This window comes from Mus pahari, chromosome 1 (genome assembly GCF_900095145.1).
Source record: "Mus pahari chromosome 1, PAHARI_EIJ_v1.1, whole genome shotgun sequence".
NCBI lineage: Eukaryota > Metazoa > Chordata > Mammalia > Rodentia > Muridae > Mus > Mus pahari.
The window spans coordinates 39180929-39201603 of NC_034590.1; the positions used below are offsets into that span (position 1 = coordinate 39180929).

At 36.1% G+C, this 20675-nt stretch overlaps 1 protein-coding gene across 11 annotated transcripts in view; it reads right to left on the reverse strand.

The window, feature by feature from the left end:
* The window catches only part of Mef2a (myocyte enhancer factor 2A), a 118188-nt gene that overhangs the window by 28371 nt on the left and 69142 nt on the right, over window positions 1–20675 (reverse strand). For 6 of the 11 annotated variants that reach the window (XM_029541046.1, XM_029541050.1, XM_029541038.1 and 3 more), the window contains 2 exons: window positions 3011–3148; window positions 847–1066 (listed from right to left, as the gene is read on the reverse strand). In XM_029541046.1, coding sequence (XP_029396906.1) covers window positions 847–1066; window positions 3011–3148 — 358 coding nt within the window. Of the gene's footprint in view, window positions 1–846; window positions 1067–3010; window positions 3149–3212; window positions 3345–20675 lie in introns of all 11 variants that reach the window. The other 5 variants (XM_021221480.2, XM_021221511.2, XM_029541057.1 and 2 more) reach the window with 1 other exon arrangement.

A 20675-nucleotide genomic window follows, 5' to 3' on the forward strand; every position in this document is an offset into this window, starting at 1 on the left:
ACACACACACACACACACACACACACACACACACTACAGTATAACTGTACATGTATCATGTTTAATTACACATGTGCTATGTATGGGGGTTGATGTATAGTACACACAACACATGAATTTAAATATTAAGCTCTTGCTCTACCTGCCATCCTGTGCATGAGTATCAACAAGCGAACACTGATGAGAATAAAGGCAGGTTGTTCATATGGAGCACTATTATTCAACTTAGGACTTAGGAGAAGGCAATGCCAACCTGTCTGGACTAAGGTGGTAAATGCACCACAAACTGGTGTTGAATGATTGAACTAAGCAGGAAGATACACAGCATACTTTCATCCCACTCCTGTATTTCTAACATGATGGTTCACATTTAACTTTAAATCTTCACTTACAGCATTCAAGTTAAATTCTCTGCCTGTCACATGGCATAGCTTTCACATTATAAGGAAAAATTATAGTGTTATATTCTGTATACTATTGTTCTTTGGCCAGAATTGTTTTTCCCATGGATTTAAAAAAAAAAAAAAAAAAAAAGTACTTAAAATGGACTTAATTATGTAGCAGTGACTCTTGTTCATTCTGACAACAAAGTGTATTTGTTTGTTTGTTTGTTTACTTTTGTTTTTTGAAATAAGGTCTCTACATAGCCCCAGTAGTCCTGAAACTCACTATGCAGATCAGTTATCCTCAAACTCAGAGATCTGGCTATCTCCCAAGTGCTGGGATTCAAGGCATGTGCCACCACACCTGGCCTGATAATAAAGACTAAGGACAAAAAACGTTCTCTGTCAGCAAATCCTTTCTCATCCTCTTTTCAAAGAGCAGAGAGAGCACTTCACAACATACTTGCACTGCCGGTACTTGGTGGTCTCTGCGGAGCTCCTGGGGACACATTTCTATGTAGCGTTGCTGGGGGTGGAGACAGCATGCTCGAATCTGCTAATGTTGAGCTGGCTGCCAAAGACGGTGACACGAGTGAACTCCCTGGGTTAGTGTACGACAAAGCATTAGGGCTGGTCACAGGGACTGTGACAGACATTGAGAAGTTCTGAGGTGGCAAGCCAGGCTGTAAGTAAAGAACAAGGAAGAGAAAACTATTGGTTTCCTTTTTATCAACATTAAATAACTTTAATTTGACTACGTAACTCTCATTATCAAAAGCAGAGGATGGGCACAGTTGCTTCATTTGCATTGTTAAGCTATTTTCTCTAGAATTATACTTGAACATGAATATACCAGACAAACTTTTTCATTTTCAATTTTATACTGATACATATATGCTAAGTGTATAACTATATACTGTGTTTCAAATATTCAAAGAAATGGAATGAAAAGTTAAACCTGGAATTAAAATAATATTGTTGAATTTAGACATAAAATATATCATCACTGTTACCAAGTAAGCATTAATTAGAACTTCAGTGCAAACCAATTTAACATTATATTTCTATTGGGAGAACCCAAATATAACCAAAGAGGGAAAGTACAGGTTTATTATTAACTTAATACATCAAATATTATGAATAAGTCCAGTATGATTTGATTGATGGGTATTTTTAAAATAGAAAAGTCAAGTAATTATATACAGAACACAATGTACTTGTATGCAATGAAATATACAAAGAAGCCTATACAAGATTAACTATTGCCAAGTTAGAATAGAGAGTCTTGATATCTTTGAAACTGTAGAAAGATTAAATTATAAACATTATAAAAGCTATCTTCTTATCAAAATATTTCATGCTTTCTCTGAAAGGTCATTTCTTAGTTTGCTCTGACATTTCCTCCACAGACCAATTTCAATATATTTGTTGACCATGACAAACAGCAGGCTCCTTCATAACTTAAAAGTGTTGGGGGGAAAGTTAAAACAAACAAACAAACAAACATACAAACAATAAAGCAAGTTGATTATTCTTGCAGATTAAAGTTTAACTGTGGCAACAGTATCCCTGTGAGTCACAGCAATTTTATTTGCTACCGTCTTTTTAAAAATGATGGTAGTAGGTTAAAAATTTTGCTTAAAGCTACTTTCATGTGATTCTTCCTACAGACTATGTTAAAGACATGACATACAATGTGGATCATCCTTTAGGGCATAGTTCAAGAGCTTAAACCTTGACAATGAACAAACAAGAGAACCCAGCACTGGAGCTGATGGTTCCTGGACAGCTGTGCCAATACAGTGAGAACAGAGCTACAGGGCGGCCTTAGGTGGCTCTCTCTACAGAGGCCAGTGAGAAGCTCAGCTCTTCTGAGATGTTTCAGTCCAAGTACACACGCTCAGTGAGCTCAAAACTGACCTTTTCACAGTGTTAGATATGTGACACAGTAAATTACAGTGACTATTTGTTTTGTGACTAGTTTAAAGACATGGGTACCTAAGAGTAAATCCAGTCCTCTTTAGTGCCGAGAGTATAAAAAAAAGGCCAGTTATGTACTTAGTTTTGCTGTTCAAGGCTTTGGGACAATATACAAAGAGCTCAACAGTCAGTTCAGCTCTGTTAAAATGAAGATGATTATGTAAAATTAGTAAAAATGCTTTAGAGGCATGAAATCTTACAACAAACTAAACTTTGTTACATTTGGCATTCTTAAGATCAAGTTTATGTTTATATACATATGTGTATTAAGTTATGGGCAAGACAGGAACACTGAACATATTCTTTATATTAAAAATCAATGAATTTAAAAACTAGAAGCAATTTTGAAATTTATGTGAGCCAATTCATTTACTTCCCAGATAAAGGATTGTAATCTAGGGCATCTAGCTAGCCTGTAAAGAGTAACTAATGGCAGACCCTCAGTTAAGACGTTCTCTCTTCATTTCTACACTTAAGATACTCAACATTTATTACTACAAGATTTTGAAGTTTTAAAGTTCTGTAAAACCAAAGACGCCATTTTTCTCTTATACTCATTGTCCTCAATCTTCTGTACAAATGAGGTAGATGTATGGCCAATTTCTTCATGCACACGATAAAAGCACAAACCATACTTTAGTACTCACTGCGATTTTATGATTCCGCATCATATTATCAAATTCCTCATTAATTTTTTTATATTTTTCTTCTGTATGTGGAGTTAGCACATATGAAGTATCAGGGTCTGGGCTGTCGCACCCTCTGTGTTCCTTCTTGTTCAGAGCCTAAATATGAAGTTAACAAAAAGGATCAACAAATAAAAAGTAAAGGTAAAGTGAAAGTACTTACAGGGCCTCGTTTGAAAATAAAATCACTATCTTCATTTAGTTTGCTGAATCTGTCCTCCGAGAGTGGACTGTGCTCAAAGTAATCGTCAGCATCAGGGCTCTCACAACCATTAAGGCCTTTCTTTCTTAACGTCTGAAATACAATTGGAAAATTCACACAAAAAGAATACTAACTTTTCCTGTTTGCTTTGTTTTTGTAAAATGTGTTAGAGAGCACAGGTCGAATAAACAGGTTATTTAAGAGCCACTGAATGATACTTAAAAGGCTACAAATATATTACAGTTCTGCAAGTACCATAAGTCTAAGATAGGAAAAAAAACTGAGCTCTCCCACTGCACATTAAGAAATACAGAGTATTTTCTTGTTTGGACTCTTCCTTTTCAAAGTACTGAGAGAATAATAAAATCACTCCCTGTTATGAGTCACAGCTAGAATCAAGTTAGTAAAGTCAGTAAGAATACAACAAGGATCTATCAAAACAGTGTGCTGAAAAATTACAGCGTCTTTATGCACAAGTCATGCCTCCCATTTTAGCTACTGGCATTTCTATCACAATTTATCTTATTCAATAGCAATTAGCCCAGAATCCCAATAACTTACTGCTAATTTGTTCTCTTTGTCATTTTGGCACATAATCTTAAACTATAAAAACCTGAAACCAATGTTTGTCAACAATGACTCCTTCTTATGTATGATAGATGTCAACATTCTTAGTGACTTTACATACTTAAAAAGAATACATGTAGTGAAATATTATTTAGAATACATCCCCTCCCCATTTACTAGTTTTTTTCTCCAAAGTTGGTTCAATTTGTTTGAATCCAGAGTTGATTTCTTAAACTTTGAGTGTCAATAAAGTATTTCCCTGGATCACACTGATTTTCTTTTTCTTACTTTGAAAAAAAAAAAATAGTTTTCTAATTTCTCTCTTAAGGAAAAGTCTTCATGAAGTAACATCTAATTTTTAAAGGAATAAAAATTCTAGTGACTTAAAGATTACAGAATATTACTTTACCTTCAGAATGCTTAATTCCATTTTTAAAATCCTGATGTCTCTCAGTTTAAGGCAGAGCTATTGACAACTCAACAGTTCTGAACTATGTTTGTGAGTTTCTAACACAATCAAAAGCATTAACTGGGATTAAATGTCAAGTACAGCATTAAAGCAGAAACAGGGGTAATCACAGAGCTGGGCCAGACATGGCACCAGCAAGTGATTAACTTAGATGTGATACCAATGATCTTAGCGCCCTGTAAAACTTGATTGGTTTAGACCTTGTTCATCCTAGAAACAAAGTATTCATAGAACATTACAATTTGAGAACCTTTCATAAGTTTCTTCAAATGATTTTGAAATTTCACCTTTCTCAGTATGACTTATTTTTACATGTTAGAAATTATAAGCCTCTCCAAATGGTCCTCTCATGTGTTAGGAATTCTAAATATAACTCTTGGAGTTCATTAAAATACAATCATTAAATAAAAGTGTGTTACAAACACTACATCTATCACCCCCTCCCAGTCCCCCGGCCACTGGTCTTAAGCTCTATAGACTCATAGTCTTACTGTATTATATGTACATTTATGTGTACTTAGCCAAAAAAGATATCCTTGCCATCCTTGGTAGCAGTTCTACTTGACACTTTTCTGAAGTTGTTATATCAGTAGTGAAAATACTAACACTAAGAATGGAACATACTGAACCCTTAAAATCTACACAGCCCTAGTAAAAGTACAAATATAGTGGGCATCTATACATAAATAACAAAATGAAATTGATGACTTATTTTAACTAAATCTCTGGGTACTTTCCCCCAGTTTGAGTGTATTTTAAAGGATACATAATTCATCACTGGGGAAATGAGGAATTACTATTCTGTACATTACTGCCTAGGGCTTATAGACTCAGTAAGACTGTCTCAAAAAATAAGCCACGGAGGAAGACACCAATCTTCAGAGCGCTCTTCAGCGTTCTCTCTCTCTCTCTCTCTCTCTCTCTCTCTCTCTCTCTCTCTCTCTCTCACACACACACACACACACAATTCAGTCTTGCTCTTGTAGACTGAACTATTTATCACTGAGCAGTGTACAAATAGCAATATACAGTATGTATCTCTTATAGAATTTTTAAATATACAGAGCAAAATGAAATGACTTTACTTTAAAATTACATGCAGTTCTGAATTCTATAAAAGAAAGTTTAAACCTATTGGTACTTATGAGGAAACAAAGTACTGTGGCATCCCCAGATCTGCAACCTTTCACTTCAGATGGGTTCCTGGCACAAGGAGGGAATTTAAGAGGCAGTATCAGCTTTGTAGATAATGAGCTAATATAGCTGTTTGACAGCCAACTCTGTTCCTTGTCACCAAACACAAAAAGTGGTTTAGAGGACCCAACTACTATAAAAAAGATGTTCTGTCTTTATCATTACCAAATAGCATAGCAGTAAAAGTTTCTCTGCTGTCTCTAGTACTAACAAGTGGAATGCTACAATCTATTAACAAGGCCAGGCTAGGCATGAAGAGGCTGGTCAGCTTCAGTTTCCTCACAAGCTTCCATAGCTCTTGTTAACCACAGTGAGGAATCTGCTTCCATGCAGGAAAACCATCATGAGCACTACTTTCTACTCTATGTGGGTACTGCTGATGGTCATCACATTCAATCCTTAAGTAAACATAACTTCAGAAAGCCCGAGTTCCTGTAAGTGTGCTAGACAGTTTATCAGTACCATTCTGGAAAGCTTAAAGAGAGAAAGCTCACCTGTGCCAAAAAAGAACTCATATTTCTCGTGTATACTGTTTAAGTTGAGTGTTTTCATTGTTGTTGGTTTTTTTCCTGAAATAATTAGAATCTGAAATATACATTAAAGAAAACTAAAGGGACCATTTGATGAATAATTATCAGTAGACTTGATGCCATACTGTATCAGTGTTCTAAGTGTGTTGATGACATTATTGGTATAAAATACTAAAACTAACATACTCAATCTATCAGAAGACAGTTTTAAAAGGTAAGTCACACACCTTTAAGAGTAAACTTTTTCTATTTATCAGCAATAAAATTAAATTCAATTATAATTTTGATGACTTTTGTCTGTGTGTGTGATTTGGGCTAACTTAGGTACTTTCTGCTCACTTACACTTAGGTAAAAAACATAGGGTTTAAGTAAATGAATGTCATTAGCTAACATATACCTTTCAACTTTAGCTGTGTAGGCATGTCATAATATTTTTTTTTTTAAAAAAAATGAAGTGCCATGGAAACAATTGCTGGGGCACATTCTTCCATGTTATCTGACTCTATGGGATTTATACCTTTGCTTCTGCATTATTCTCCAATGCTGTAGAGATGGAAGTTAATTTGTAGCAAAATGGTAATACTGTAGTTCTGTATAGACAAGAAAGTTCAGTGGACTTCTTTCCCAAACCTATGAAGCAAATTCATTTGGTCTTCTTGAATTCACATATCTGCCTCTTTGGATTAACCTGCTAACCAGGAGTAACTTTTTTCCTCATCTCAAAACCATGAAGGTAATCTCCCTCATTACCTTCTACATGGCTCTCTAGTTTTATCTTTTATGCTTAGTAACACATGAGCTTTGTTTAGTATCACAAATATTCTCGTGTGTGTGTGTGTGTGTGTGTGTGTGTGTGTGTGTCTGTCTGTCTGTCTGTCTGTCTGTCTGTCTGTCTGTGTGTTTTCACCCAAGTCTTAGAATCATTTCTGTCTCCACCTTGTGGGGTCTGGTGAACTTGAGTCAGTGGATCTGAGAACAAGTACCTCTACCCACTGAGCCATCTTCTTGCTCATATAGATTCTTAACTGTCCCTGCACCACTGCTTAAATATTGTTTTTTCCTATTTCATCTGTAACATTTTTACCAATTATGTATGTTTCTGTTTCTGAGCTGCTATTCCACTGGTATGCTTGGCATCTAGTATCCATATCGATGCCACAGTAACATACTACAGCTTTAATTAGTCTTCTCTATCAGGTAGTTTTAGTAATGCTCCAGATTTAAACAAATCCACAAATTTCAGAGGCTTTCCATAGTGAATGTTAATTTCTCACACATTCCAAGTGCAGTGATAATGCTCTAACTCTCACACAGCTTTCTGTGAGCTGCAGGGTCTGTACAGTCTCTTGAGGGCAACATGAGCAAGCTGCTGGTTATCTGAACCCTGAGCCTCACAGACACTAAGCATCTTTACTGAGCCGCACGTACCAGCCTCAGCCAAGACCTTACAATCCTTAGCTGTGTTTTCTTTTGCACCTGTTACAAGCAAGGAAGAAAGACTATGATGGCCATGTAGGAGGGAATGCATAAGCCAGACCTGGAAGTAGCATGTGTCATTTATTTCCATTCATATTCTTTCAATTAGAACTCAGTCATACAGCTTCATTCCTAATCACAAGGAAGGCTTATACAGATTCTAGGTATGTACCCAAGCAGTAAAGAAATGGCGTGTTAAAAAATAAAAATGGCCAGGCATGGTAGCGCATGCCTTTAATCCCAGCACTNGGGAGGCAGAGGCAGGNNGATTTCTGAGTTCGAGGCCAGCCTGGTCTACANAGTGAGTTCCAGGACAGCCAGGGCTACACAGAGAAACCCTGTCTTGAAAAACAAAAAAAAAAAAAAAAAAAAAAAAAAAAAAAAAAAAAAAAAAAAAAAAAAAAAAAAAAAAAAAAGAAAAGAAAAGAAAAGAAAAGAAAAGAAAAGAAAAATCCAATAGATATATATGAATATAACATTTAACTAGGGTTTTACATTTGTTTAAGGTTAGAAGGACCTCGAACTTTTCAGAATCCTCTTTGCTGGTTCTATAATCAAGGTTAAGGCTAGTCTCAAGTAATAAGGAATGGAAAGAGCCTTCAGCTATTTTCTGTAAGAGTGCAAAATACTAACATTTCCTCTCTAAAAATCTGGGGAACTTATGGTATCATCTAGACTTATTTGATAATTAAGCCAATCAAGATTTTAAATCAAGATTGTATTAAACAATTTTCTGGAAATCTGTTTGACAAGCCAAACTTTGAGAAAAGGTAGGACCCCAAGGTTCTATGTGCTCAAAATGCATGTTCAAGTGGTTGGACACAAACTAGACATCTTATTGTCACCTCACTTATCTTCCACCTTAATAGAGGAGGGTTACTCAAGTGAGAAGGAACACAAATCCTCAGCCATATCCCCATTCACTGCACTGCTAGTGGAGAGCAGAACCGGGGCTAGAATCTGCTGTTCCCAATGTTCAGTCTATTTTCCACTATGCTGTATCCCTTAAGTTGTTCAATTGACTGCATTAATCAACAAAGTGACAACAGATAGAGGCTGGTGAGCTGGTATCATTTATCCACTAAGAAAGAGCCTTTATTATGTATGTAGTTGTAGGCATGTCTTTGTATTTCTTCATCAGTTTTTCTATGATCCTATACATATACCTACCTCTGTGACTAGTTGGTGGAATTCAGACTTTGTCTTTGAACTTTAAGATCTTAAGTTTTATAATCCTAATCTTCACTGTAGGAGCTGTAAATAAAAATAGTTGTAACACTTCTTCCCTACCCTGTCCCTCTATCATAGTCCTTTTGGGGCTCTTGTTTTCTAGAATCTATATACTTGGTAGCTAAGGGACAGCTTGTTTCCAGAAAGAAATTTTTTTTTATAGGTCTTTAATAGAACTTCATTTGAGTACACGAAAATCCAGGAAACAATAAGTACCTTCAAAAGGCACAGCAAGGTAGCTCACACATTTAATCTCAACAGTTTGGAAGCAAAGGTGAGCAGATCTCTGAATTCCCAAGGCCAGCCTGCTGTAGACATCAAGTTTCAAGCCTGCCATGACTATGTACTGAGATACAGTCTCAAAAGGAGAAACAAACATCAAGTTCTGGTTCTTGGTCTGTCTGTTTTTCTCTCACTTATCAAACAAACAAAAAACCAAACAAACAAAACTTTGACTTGAAAGGAGGATGTAGGGGGAAGCATGTGTTCAAAATCAGCACAACTAAATAATTTTAGAAAGCTCCAGAGAAGTTTGTGTCCTGACTTAATCTTTGATCCTTTAGACTGGACCTGAGTAAGATTTAAAATTCATTTTCTCAGCTGTACTAGCATATTTCTGGGGCACAACAGCTACTTGTGGCTAATGGCTATACTGGTCAGCCCAGATGATGATGAACATTTCAGTCATCCAAAGTCTGCTAGACAGCTCTGCCTAGGAAAATACTGTGTGGATAAGGCCTGAAGCGGTCTTTGCCAACACGAAGAAGCAGCAGGGGAACAAAGCTGATGTATGGGCAAGGCAGAGCCCTAGCCTGCTTCAGTGAACAGCTGAAGTTTCTGTGATGTGATAAAAATATTCCCACTTTTTAAAGAGTAATTTCAGCTGTCCTTCCTGTTTTTAACCTGAGGTAGCTTTACTGATGTTGTATTGTTTTCAAAATGCCTTTGGATACATTACTTCAATTAACAGTTAAGGCCATGGACTTTGTAACTTTAGCACTGTTCTCCCTGACTATTGAACACTGAGCTGAGTGACACTCAAAAAGTGACTGTAATGTCAACATATGTTAGCCAGAACAATAAATACAAATTTTTACTTGAAATTTCTAGCAAATGAAAGATCAAATACAGTTAAAAAGCCTAAACTGAAATATCTTCACTGAATGCCTACTCATAGAAAGCATTATTTTTTAGTATCTTACCAATGTTTATATATATATCATATATATCATATATATCATATACAAATATACCAAACACTAACATAACACTTAATTATCTATGGTACAATAAATCTACACAAATACTAGTGGCATAAAAAAAATCAATCTCATTTTTCTAAATTTCTATACAAACACTAGCTCTTATTCCTGTTCCTTTTGCACATTTTTATAAACATTTTATACACATTTTAAAGATTTTCAAGGTAAAGTCTGGAAATAGCAATTTAAACCTAGAAAATGAGAAAAGAAAAACCTACAAAAAAAGCATTGCAGAAAAAATATTTTCCACTGATTTATAAAAAGTAAATTCCAACAAAGGATAATTAACCTTTATTGTTTTCAAGAACGCTTATATACTCAGTGTACTTGCTAAGTTTTACAAATTGCTAGTCTTTAAAACTAATACAAAAGGTTTACTGTCTGATGATTTACTGTATAATAATTAAAACAAGAACTACAAGAAACACTTTTTGGCTGAATAAACAGACTTCCTATTCAATCTCTTCATCACTCAGCAAGATTCTTCACAGGATACACAGTGTTAAAGTACTTAGTAAACTGAATTAGCCAAACAAACAAAAACTCTAAAAACTGTAAGTTATGCAACCAAATGTATACTTATCCAAGTGTAATGTATCCAAATATTATACTACCATTTGGCATTTTTATAAGTACAGAGCTGAATGTATAAAATAAAAAGATAGATATGATCTACACAAGAAAAGACATTCAGACTTTTCAGAGCCACAATATAACTTAAAATATGAAAACTGTATCATTATTAGTGTTGTTTAAGTCATATATTTGAAGGACTAGGTTTCGAAAACTATATCTGCATTAGCCAATGTTATGTAAAAGAGCTGAAATATCATTTAAACTACATACCTCTCATTTTATAGGCATAAAGGCATATACTACCTGTGGCTCATTAGCTACATACAGACAAGAATAGTTATAAATGCAGCCCAACACAAAATCAAAAACATTTGAAATGAGTTTTCCCTGAAATTTGAGAGATAGGTTTCTAACGTCAAATGGTTCTCAAAAGTGAACTGTATAGATGACATTTCTGCAACATCAAAAGGTTAGACACACCTACCACTGAGCTCAAATAATATTCTACTCTAAAAGCAGTACAATACATATACCCTGATAAATAGTATTTGGTGGGAAACAGTCTAGAGGCCTTAAACCTACCTAACAACAACAAAAAATCAGTTTTAAAATAATAAAATAGCCAATATCACCATGTTAGGATAAAGGTAGCAAGTGTTCAATTAATATGTTCCCACTATCTTAACAACATATGTGACATGCAGTGTAATAAATAGCAGTACAATTGAAAATGAAGCTCAGAATACCCAAGATACAGTTCACAGACCACATGAAGCTCAAGAAGAAGGAAGACCAAAGTGTGGGCGCTTTGGTCCTTCTTAGAAGGGGGAACAAAATACTCACGGGAGCAAATAAGGAGACAAAGTGTAGAGCAGAGACTGAAGGAAAGGCCACCCAGAGATTGCCCCACCTGGGGATCTATCCCATATACAGTCACCAAACCCAGATACTATTGTGAATGCCAAGAAGTGCATGCTGACAGGAGCCTGATATAGCTGTTTCCTGAGAGGCCCTACCAGTGCCTAACAAATACAGAGGCAGATGCTTTCAGCCAACCATTGGACTGAGCACAGGGACCCCAATGGAGGAGTTAGAGAAAGGAATGAAGGATCTGAAAAGGTTTCCAACCCCATAGGAAGAACAACAGTATCAACCAACCAGAGCTCCCAGGTTCTAAAAAACCACCAATCAAGGAGTACACATGGAAGGACCCATGGCTCCAGCCATATATGTAGCAGAGGATGGCCTTGTCGGGCATCAATGGGAGAAGTCCTTGGTTTCATGAAGGTTAGATGGCCCAGTATAGGGGAATGCCAGGTTGAGGAAGTGGGAGTGGGTGGATGGGTGGGGGCACACCTACATAGAAGCAGGAGATGGGTTTTTTTTTAATGGGGGTTTCTGGGGGGGGGGAATCAGGAAAGGGGATAGCATTTGAAATATAAATAAATAAAATATCCAATATTTAAAAAAGAAAATGAAGAATACTACATATAGTATTCTTGCCCTTTCTATCTTTTTCTGCAATCCCCTATTAAAGTAATCTTGCAATTCCAACACGATTTATCACCTGAGAAGTCTACAATCTGAAACCTAAGCAGCTACTCGATTCCACTCTTTTAGTGGCTAGCTAAACCTCCACAGTAAAGACAAAGCCTTCCACAGTCATGAGGATCTGGTTTGTATCTCAGGTCTTAGTTACTTCCCTCTTAATACCACACTTAAGCTATACTTAGCTCACATAAACTTAAAATAAAGTGCCAATTAGATTTTTCTAATTTCCACCTAAGCCACCTCTTGACCTACAATATGCTTTTTCCTTTCTTTTCTTTTTAACCCCATTTCCTTCTCTAAGCGTTTTCTGTAAAGGGTTGGTGAGATCACCTCTAAAGCAAGTACTCCTCTGACCTTTCTCCCAAGCCTCATCTCCTCCTCCTGTAATCTTGACAAAGATTTCACAAACACACTGTAGACCTTCCAGAGAAAAAAATAAAGAACATTTTTACTTGATTAAAACTTAAAATGTCCATTCTTTGATACATGTGAACATAAAAAGAATACACTGATATTAATCAGCAGTCACAAAAACATGTCTTATAGAAATGGGAGTTCTAGTATAGTGACTGTGATGGTTTGCATATGCTAGGCCCAGGAAGTGGCACTATTAATAGGTGTGGCCTTGTTAGGAGTAGGTGTGTAACTGTGGGCATGGGCTACCCTTGTCCTAGTTGCCTGGAAGTCAATCTTCTCCTGTTTGCCTTTGGAACAAGATGTAGAATTCTCATTGGCCCCACATCTGCCTGGATGCTGCCATATTCCTACCTTGATGATAATGGACTGAACCTCTGAACTTGTAAGCCAGCCCCAATCAAATGTCATCCTTTAAAAGTTGCCTTGGTCATGGTGTCTGTTCACAGCAGTAAAACCCTAAGACAGTGATGTTTCAGTTTTCTTCCAGTGCACTTTCATTTCAGTTTCAACATTAATCTCTCAAGGAATAAGTATGATCTCGAAAAGACTGCATTTAGAGATGTATACTTCCTTACTAAAAAGCACACAAATAAAAGCCAATAGCTATATAATAAACAATAATATCAAACACGTATCAAAACAAGAACAGTAAACTTGAAATAGCAAGAACTATAGTGACTGCTATGTAAGAGGAAGGTGCAAGGATGTGTGGAGGAGGCCGCAGGACTGTGCGCCTCACCCTGTGAGTCATCACCCTGCTCTGTAAGGACTAAAGAGCAGGGCGGGGCAGGGGCTGGAGGCGGAGGGAAGCTTTGCCTTGTCTTCAGATGCCTTATTATTTTCTCCTTCGCCTGCTGCTCCTACTGGAGCCCTGTAAAACATTAGGCAAGCCTCTTAAGTACTCCCTGTCTGTTCCATTTCTCATTATAATATGGGGTGCTGGAGGTGGATGGGGGGAGCAATGTTTCCCAAAGCTTCTTTGAGGACAGTGTTAGACTGTCAGAAAATACAAATAGAATCGTGTCTTTCATTACTATATGGTCCAGACCAGATAATACTCAGAAACAATTTTGTTTTTTTGCTCACCTATGGTCACAACTCCAAATGGAGTAAATGAATTTGGGGTTTACAAAAATTTGGCAACAATAAAAATTTTATGAACATGCAATAGCTTCAAATTAATTCAAGGTCAAACATGTAAGTTGGGAATAGTGACACATCTATAACTGTAGTCCTTGGAAGGTGGACACGGGAGGACCAAAAGTCAAGAGTAGCCTCTGCTACAAAGAGAATTTAAAGCTAGTCTGAACTAAAAATTGCCTCAACAAACACTCAAAACCAAACCACAGCCTAACCTGCTTCCTGCACAGTATGCGGCATGCAGCTCAGATCTCTGGCACTCAGGTTAAAAAGGTGGGTGGGTGCTCACAGCCGTTCTCAACTCACACTTTGCACTGGGCATGCTGTCACACCACGGAACACCAACTACTGCTGCCTGAAAGATTCTTGCCACTTAAAACTGCTGTCCATTGTGAAGTGTAGTATTCTTATTACACACGCCAAGGTTTCTGAACACGAACCCATAGTAGTTCATGGAAAAACATTAAAAATTTCTTCTGTCATCAGTTAGCATTTCTCAAATTAGTGTGTCATGGGATGATCCTGAATGGTGAAGAATTACTACCTGAGTTATTAATTTACACGCACAGTATTATGAAGTTTGGCTTGAGATTATGACAAGATTTCTAGCTTCTGAAATAGGCCTTATCATAGTTCTGCCACTTTGTGTTCCATATGTATGTGAAGTGGCATTATGGCACTGTTCATTATAAAATCAAAATATCAACCAACCAAAAAAAAAAATCTCTAGATCCTGCAGTATTACAAATTCAAATTTAATTTTTTTTATATAATGGCAACTTACACGAATATTTGGTATACTATTTTAAACTTTGAAAAGATTTCTTAGAAATATGACTCAAACTTGCTCAGTATCTGAAATTAATTCAGGGTATATTTTCATGAATAAAATGTTTGAAAAAGCTAAAAATCACTGTCAAAAAAGTGTGCTCACTTCAAGCTGTTGATTTACAACTCCACTTAGAACAAGTAAACCAAGTTTCTTAGACCTCATCTCTAAGATTTTTCTTTTAGGTCTGGTTGGGGAACAAAACACTAGGTTCTAAAAATGTTCACTGGTGATTTAATTCTGATAAGTCAGGTTATCACATTTTGGGAACCACTGTTCTTAAATAATGTATTCCTGGCACAGTCACTTTTATTATCATCTTTTTTTTTCTTCTTAAAGATTCTATTAATATTTATTCATGTGTCAAATTTCCTAGAACTGGAGCTACAGTTATGAGCCACCATGTGAGTGCTGGGAATCAAACCAAGGTCTTCTAAAAGAACAGCTTTAACTGCCGAGCTATCTCTAACCCATTCTTACTTTCTAGTGCATTTTATAGTAATTCTCTATTTTCTTTCTTTTTGTATTAATTCCAGTTTGCTTTGTGTTTTGAATGTAGGAAAAATTAAAACTAAAAATGTGACATTTCATGGCTGAGGTGACAGGTCTGGGCAAACTGCTTGTTGTGCAAATATAGGGATAGTAGTTCATATCTCTAGAAATCACATTAAAAGGTGGGCGGGTTATAATCCCAGCCTGTAATCTCTGTGCTGGGAAGGGAAAGTCAGGGGACCTGCATAGCAAGCTGGTTAGCTAGACTAAATGAATTGGTAAGTTCCAGGTTCAGTGAGAAACCTTGCCTCTGTAAATAAAACAAACAATGATCAAGGAAGACACCCAATGTCAACCTCTGGTATCCTCATGTGCACTCACAAATATGTACACACATGTATGCAAACACAAACATACATCTTAGAATTCAAGTTATTATTCCCTTAATCACAGTGCCTCAATATCCTCAGTTGTATATTAGGGATAATAATAAAAACTCTAAGATAATACAAGTAAAATAATGAATCTATCAGACCAGGGGGCTCAAGAAATAGCTCAATGAGTACAGTGCTAGCCAAGCAAACATGAAGAAGTGGGTTTGCATGACCAATGCAAAACAGCAAGTACAGTGGTACATATCTGTAACTCCAGTGGAGGGGTGGCAGGAATATGGGGAGATAGATGAATTCCACTCACCCTGACCCTATCACTAAACTTCAGCTTCAGTGAAGCGATCTTGTCTCAGAAAGCAGGTTTACAATAATAGAGGTAGTCATCCATATTGACCTCTGGCTCCTCACACAACCACATACACATGCATACAGCACATGCACATAGTAAGTGTATCAGATTGTAAACATTAAATAAATGTTGCCCATTACTCTTACTGTGATGATCTTAATTCTCTGATAACCATTAAAGAAAGCAATCATAGATACTAGTGCTATACATTATAATGATATGCATAAAACTAATGTATGGCAAACTGTTTCAGAGCTTCGTTGGATTCAGTAAACTAGGAAGCAAAGGTTCCTCCCTTCTTCTGCCTCCCATGATTATTTTGTTCCCCCTTATAAGTGGGATTGAAGCATCCATACTTTGGCCTTCATTAAGCTTATTAAACTTATTATGGTCTGTGAGTTGTATCGTAGGTATTCTGATCTAAGACAAATGCAGATTCTCACAGCCAAACATTGGACTGAGCCCGGGAACCCCAATGAATGAGTTAGGGGAAGGACTGAAGAGAACTGAAGGGGATAAGAAGAACAACAATATTAACTGACTAGACCCCCACAGAGCTCCCAGGGTCTAAATCCCCAACCAGAGAGTATACATGAGTGAGTCCATGGTTCCAGCTACATATGTAGCAGAGGACTACATCATCTGGCATCAGTGGGAGGGGAGGCACTTGGTCCTGTGGAGGCTTGTTGCCCCATCAAAGGGGGATGCTAGGGTGGTGAGGCAAGTATGGATGTGTGGGTGAGGGGAGCACTTTCTTAGAGGCAAAGGGGAGGGTAGGGGAGGGGAGTTTGCAGAGGGGAGACTGGCAAGGGGGACAACATTTGAAATGTAAATAAATAAAATAATTTTTTTAAAAAAAAGTATAGTTTGAAAAAATTTACCACTTAGAACTAAACAGAGCAGTCAGATACTGATTCAAACCTGGAAGGAAATTTTGTAAACATTCCTACAATAGCCACAATTTCAATGTCCTTGAGTTTATGGATATAAGTCTATATTACAAGAATAAATAAAGAAGACATTAAAAAAATAAGATGCATCTATCCAATGGAATAAAAATATCTTACCAATATAATTAAATATTCTTGATGTTGATATGAATAAACTCATCAACACTTTTAAAGAATAAATAGAAGACAAATTTTAACTCATTTTTGTAAAAAATATATTTTTAAAAAGCAGTATATAAACATTTTAAATAAGATATGGTTTTTGATTTGGGGGGGTTGTTTGTTTTGGGGGGTTTTGTTTGTTTGTTTGTTTGTTTGTTTTTTCAAGACAGGTTTCTCTGTGTAGCCCTGGCTGTCCTAGAAGTCACTTTGTAGACCAGTCTAGTCTCGAACTCAGAAATCTGCCTGCTTCTGCCTCCCAAGTGCTGGGATTAAAGGCATGCGCCACCACCGCCCGGCTAAGATATGGTTTTTAAATGTAATACTGACTCATCATTTCAAAGAAATTAAGTCATGAAATCTCTTACAAAGAGAACTCTAATGACAATTCCATAATTAACAACTGTATAGATTTCCATTGCTGTTTACTGATATTCCTCTGTTGGTTTGATTTACAATTTTTAATTGTGCAGTAACACAAAAGCATATGCATTCAGTAGAAAACATACTTTGAATTGCGGCATTTTCTCCGGCTATAATATGCAGTGCAGTATTCTGCCAGGATGATGGCAGGGGCAGAGCGACAGCTCTCAGGCAGTCTGGCACCATCAGATAAACAACCTAGACTCTGCAGCGTGCTGTGCTGCTGAGCTGACACCTGGCAAGTTAGGTGGATTTCAATTGACAATGTTTTCAATTTCTAGTTTAGTAGGACATAAGCACATTTTAAGTTAAGAGGCATCTGTACTCAACTTTCTTGGGAATATGTATGTATGTATGTATGTATGGATATATATGTATATATATCCATCCCTACTAGCCACTCTAAACCTCAATTTAAAATCCCCAAATGAATTTAAAATGTGTAAATCTGTCAAAAAACCTATAGAAAAATTTAACTAATAAACACTTTTAATATTAAATTAAAATATTAGGACTAGCTATAAAACAGACATATGAAATAAGGAAGAATTATCAATATTCTATGAGTTTCTAATATCTGTAGTTAAATAAGACCAAAATATTCAAATACCAACTATCCTTATGTAAAATAACTGGTGCTAGACACTTCAGATTTAAGAGCATTTCAGATTTTCACATTAGTTGATGCTCTCCCTGTGCAATATTAATTGTATGCTACTCTTAGAAAGCTTATCTGCCCTTCTCCCACTAACTTAACATGCACAGCCTTGCACAGAGAGATGCAGGTGTAGCTGAGAGAGAGCACAGTGTGCCCATCCTTCTTTTCATAGTCATCTCAAAAGGGCCTGCATGCTAAGGATGCCACAGAATAGAATTTATTTAAAGTAGATTATTTACAAATGTTTACATCTGTTTGTTGATTCACCCACATGAAATAGCCAAGGAATCCAACGCCTCATTATAAACTTGTTAGAGTATATTTATATAAAATTTTTAATCACAGATGTAACTCGGTGGTTTATAAAACCATAGTATTTGTGTGGTTTAACTTACAAATTCCTAAATAACTCCCTCAGAGTTCATAGCACAGAAGCCCCCAACATTTTAGACATATGAATAAATGGACACTAAAAGTGGTTGCCCACAAGTACAAGTGCTTGAAACTATATAAAAGGGAATCAATGACAGCTGACAACAACACATGCATTTTCAAGTTCTCTTCCAGTGAGACTTGTAAAGTTCTTTGTGTCTGGCTCATTAGAAGGTGTTTGTTATTAGTTACCTATAAACTTAACTTTGGTCCACAATAATCCTTATAGATGTTCAACATAAATGTAGCGTACTTTTACACTACCTGGGAGAGCACACTGTATCATCTTTTTAAGTGAAAGAAGGCCTGTTTGGATGTAAAGACTTTAATATAAATGAAGTAAGGCCAGGGCTGTAGCTCAGTTGGTTAACTGTTTACCTAGCACACATGAGGCCCTGAGCTTGATTCCCAGTGGTATAAAAAAGGGATATGTGATATACACAAATAATCTCAGCATTCTCAATGAAGGCAAAACAATCAGTTATTATCCATTTAGTTGGAGGCCAGACTAGAATACATAAGACCTTATCTAGAAGGAGACAAAGAATAAAGCCACAAATAAAGAAAGCCTTAAGGTTTTCCTATCACAAAAAAAAAAAAATCAATAATTTTAATATAATTATTCCTATGTACTATAAAATTATAACTTATAGAGAACTATTAGTAAGATTCATGTCAGTTTACTTATAAAAGGAACACTACAAACAAGCTTCAAAATTGAATGGATAGGGAGGGGCTGGGGACTTAACTTCAGGATAAGACTGCTTAGTATTCTTACAATAAGGACTTGAGTTTGGTACCTAGCAGGTACATGGTACCTTATAACCTTGGACACATGTGGTGCATATAAACTCATGCAAGCACACATAGACGCACAAATTCAAATAAAAAAAAAAAAAACTTAAAAATCCCAATGGGTAATTGCCTGTCAAAGTTTCACTCATACTGAACACACTGAAGCAGACTGTAACATACAAGGCTGCTAAAAAGGTTTGGGATTTACTCTCTTACACTTTGACTGCTGACCACATAGAGATGAAGACTGAGGTAGTCTGAAAATTCTGAGAGGCTTAAACCAGATTATATTCTTCACATTCTCTAAAGAAGTTAGTTTTAGGTTGTGCGAAGAACCCTCAATTTCCAGAGGCCAAGACCACACTGCTGCAATGAAAGAGTAGAGTGGTTAGGGTTAAGAGGGGGCTCGCCTTCGTCAACGAAACTAACCAGCATCCCTACTTGCTCACAGTCCTACTCCTCTGCTCAGTGAAAGGTTGTGGAGCTTTCGACAAGACTTAGACATGTTGAAAATAAAAGGCCATTTCAAATATATTAGGGATGTTTTCCATTTCAAGTAAATTTAGATATAAAGTCTCTGGTAAAACTTAACTAAGATGATCTACTTTATCATATTATAATACAAAATGTGCTTATGAGATCTAATAGGAAAAAATATATAATTTGTGTTGCAATTAAGTTCTAAGATAGAGCATATGTGCTAGATAACAGGAATTGTCAAATGACATAAATATAACTATATTAAATAGTGTTCCTAAAGTTAGGGTCATATCAAAATGATTAACAAAAGCATAATTAAAAAAGAAAAAACCCTTTAAACCCATTTCAAAGGAGGTTTAAAGTAGTATTCCTTAAATAAAACTGGGTAAACTGGTTGTGGCTGTAAATATGTCATGCTTTTACTTCTCATTTGAAACAATTCATTAATAACCATACAGTATAATATAAGGAGATTTTTTTTCTCCAGTAACAAACTAAATCACTGTCCAAAAAAGAACCCAAAATGCAGAAAGACTCAGGGAAAAATTAAATGCATTTTTTGCAACTATATTACTATCAGTGAAGACAAATTTGATTTGTACATAAGATGATAGTTGTAAGTATTTTCGCCTGCAGTTCAACTGTTGAATGTAAAATATTAACTCACAACGTATTTCTTCTCATCCATTTACTGCTGTGTCATCTTTACATGGTTTCAGTACATTCCCCAAGGAAATGCCTAATGTATGTAATTTCTTTCTAATAGTTATACAGATAACTAAGTCAATAAAAGTATTTTTAAAGCAATGAAAACATTCTCAAAAAAAATAAAGCAACCCCTCTAAATATAAAGAAGAATCATAAAAGTACCCAAAGGTAATTGTGAAGTTGACTTAAAATATCATCAGAAGATGTTCAAAGAAATTGGGTGAGGTAGCTTCCAACTATAGTCAAAGTATTTATGAAGCAGAGGAAAGAGGATGGCTCAAGACCAGCCTAAGCAGTATAGTTAATCTCTCTCTACCTTTAACAAAAAAGCAAAAGCAAAAGCA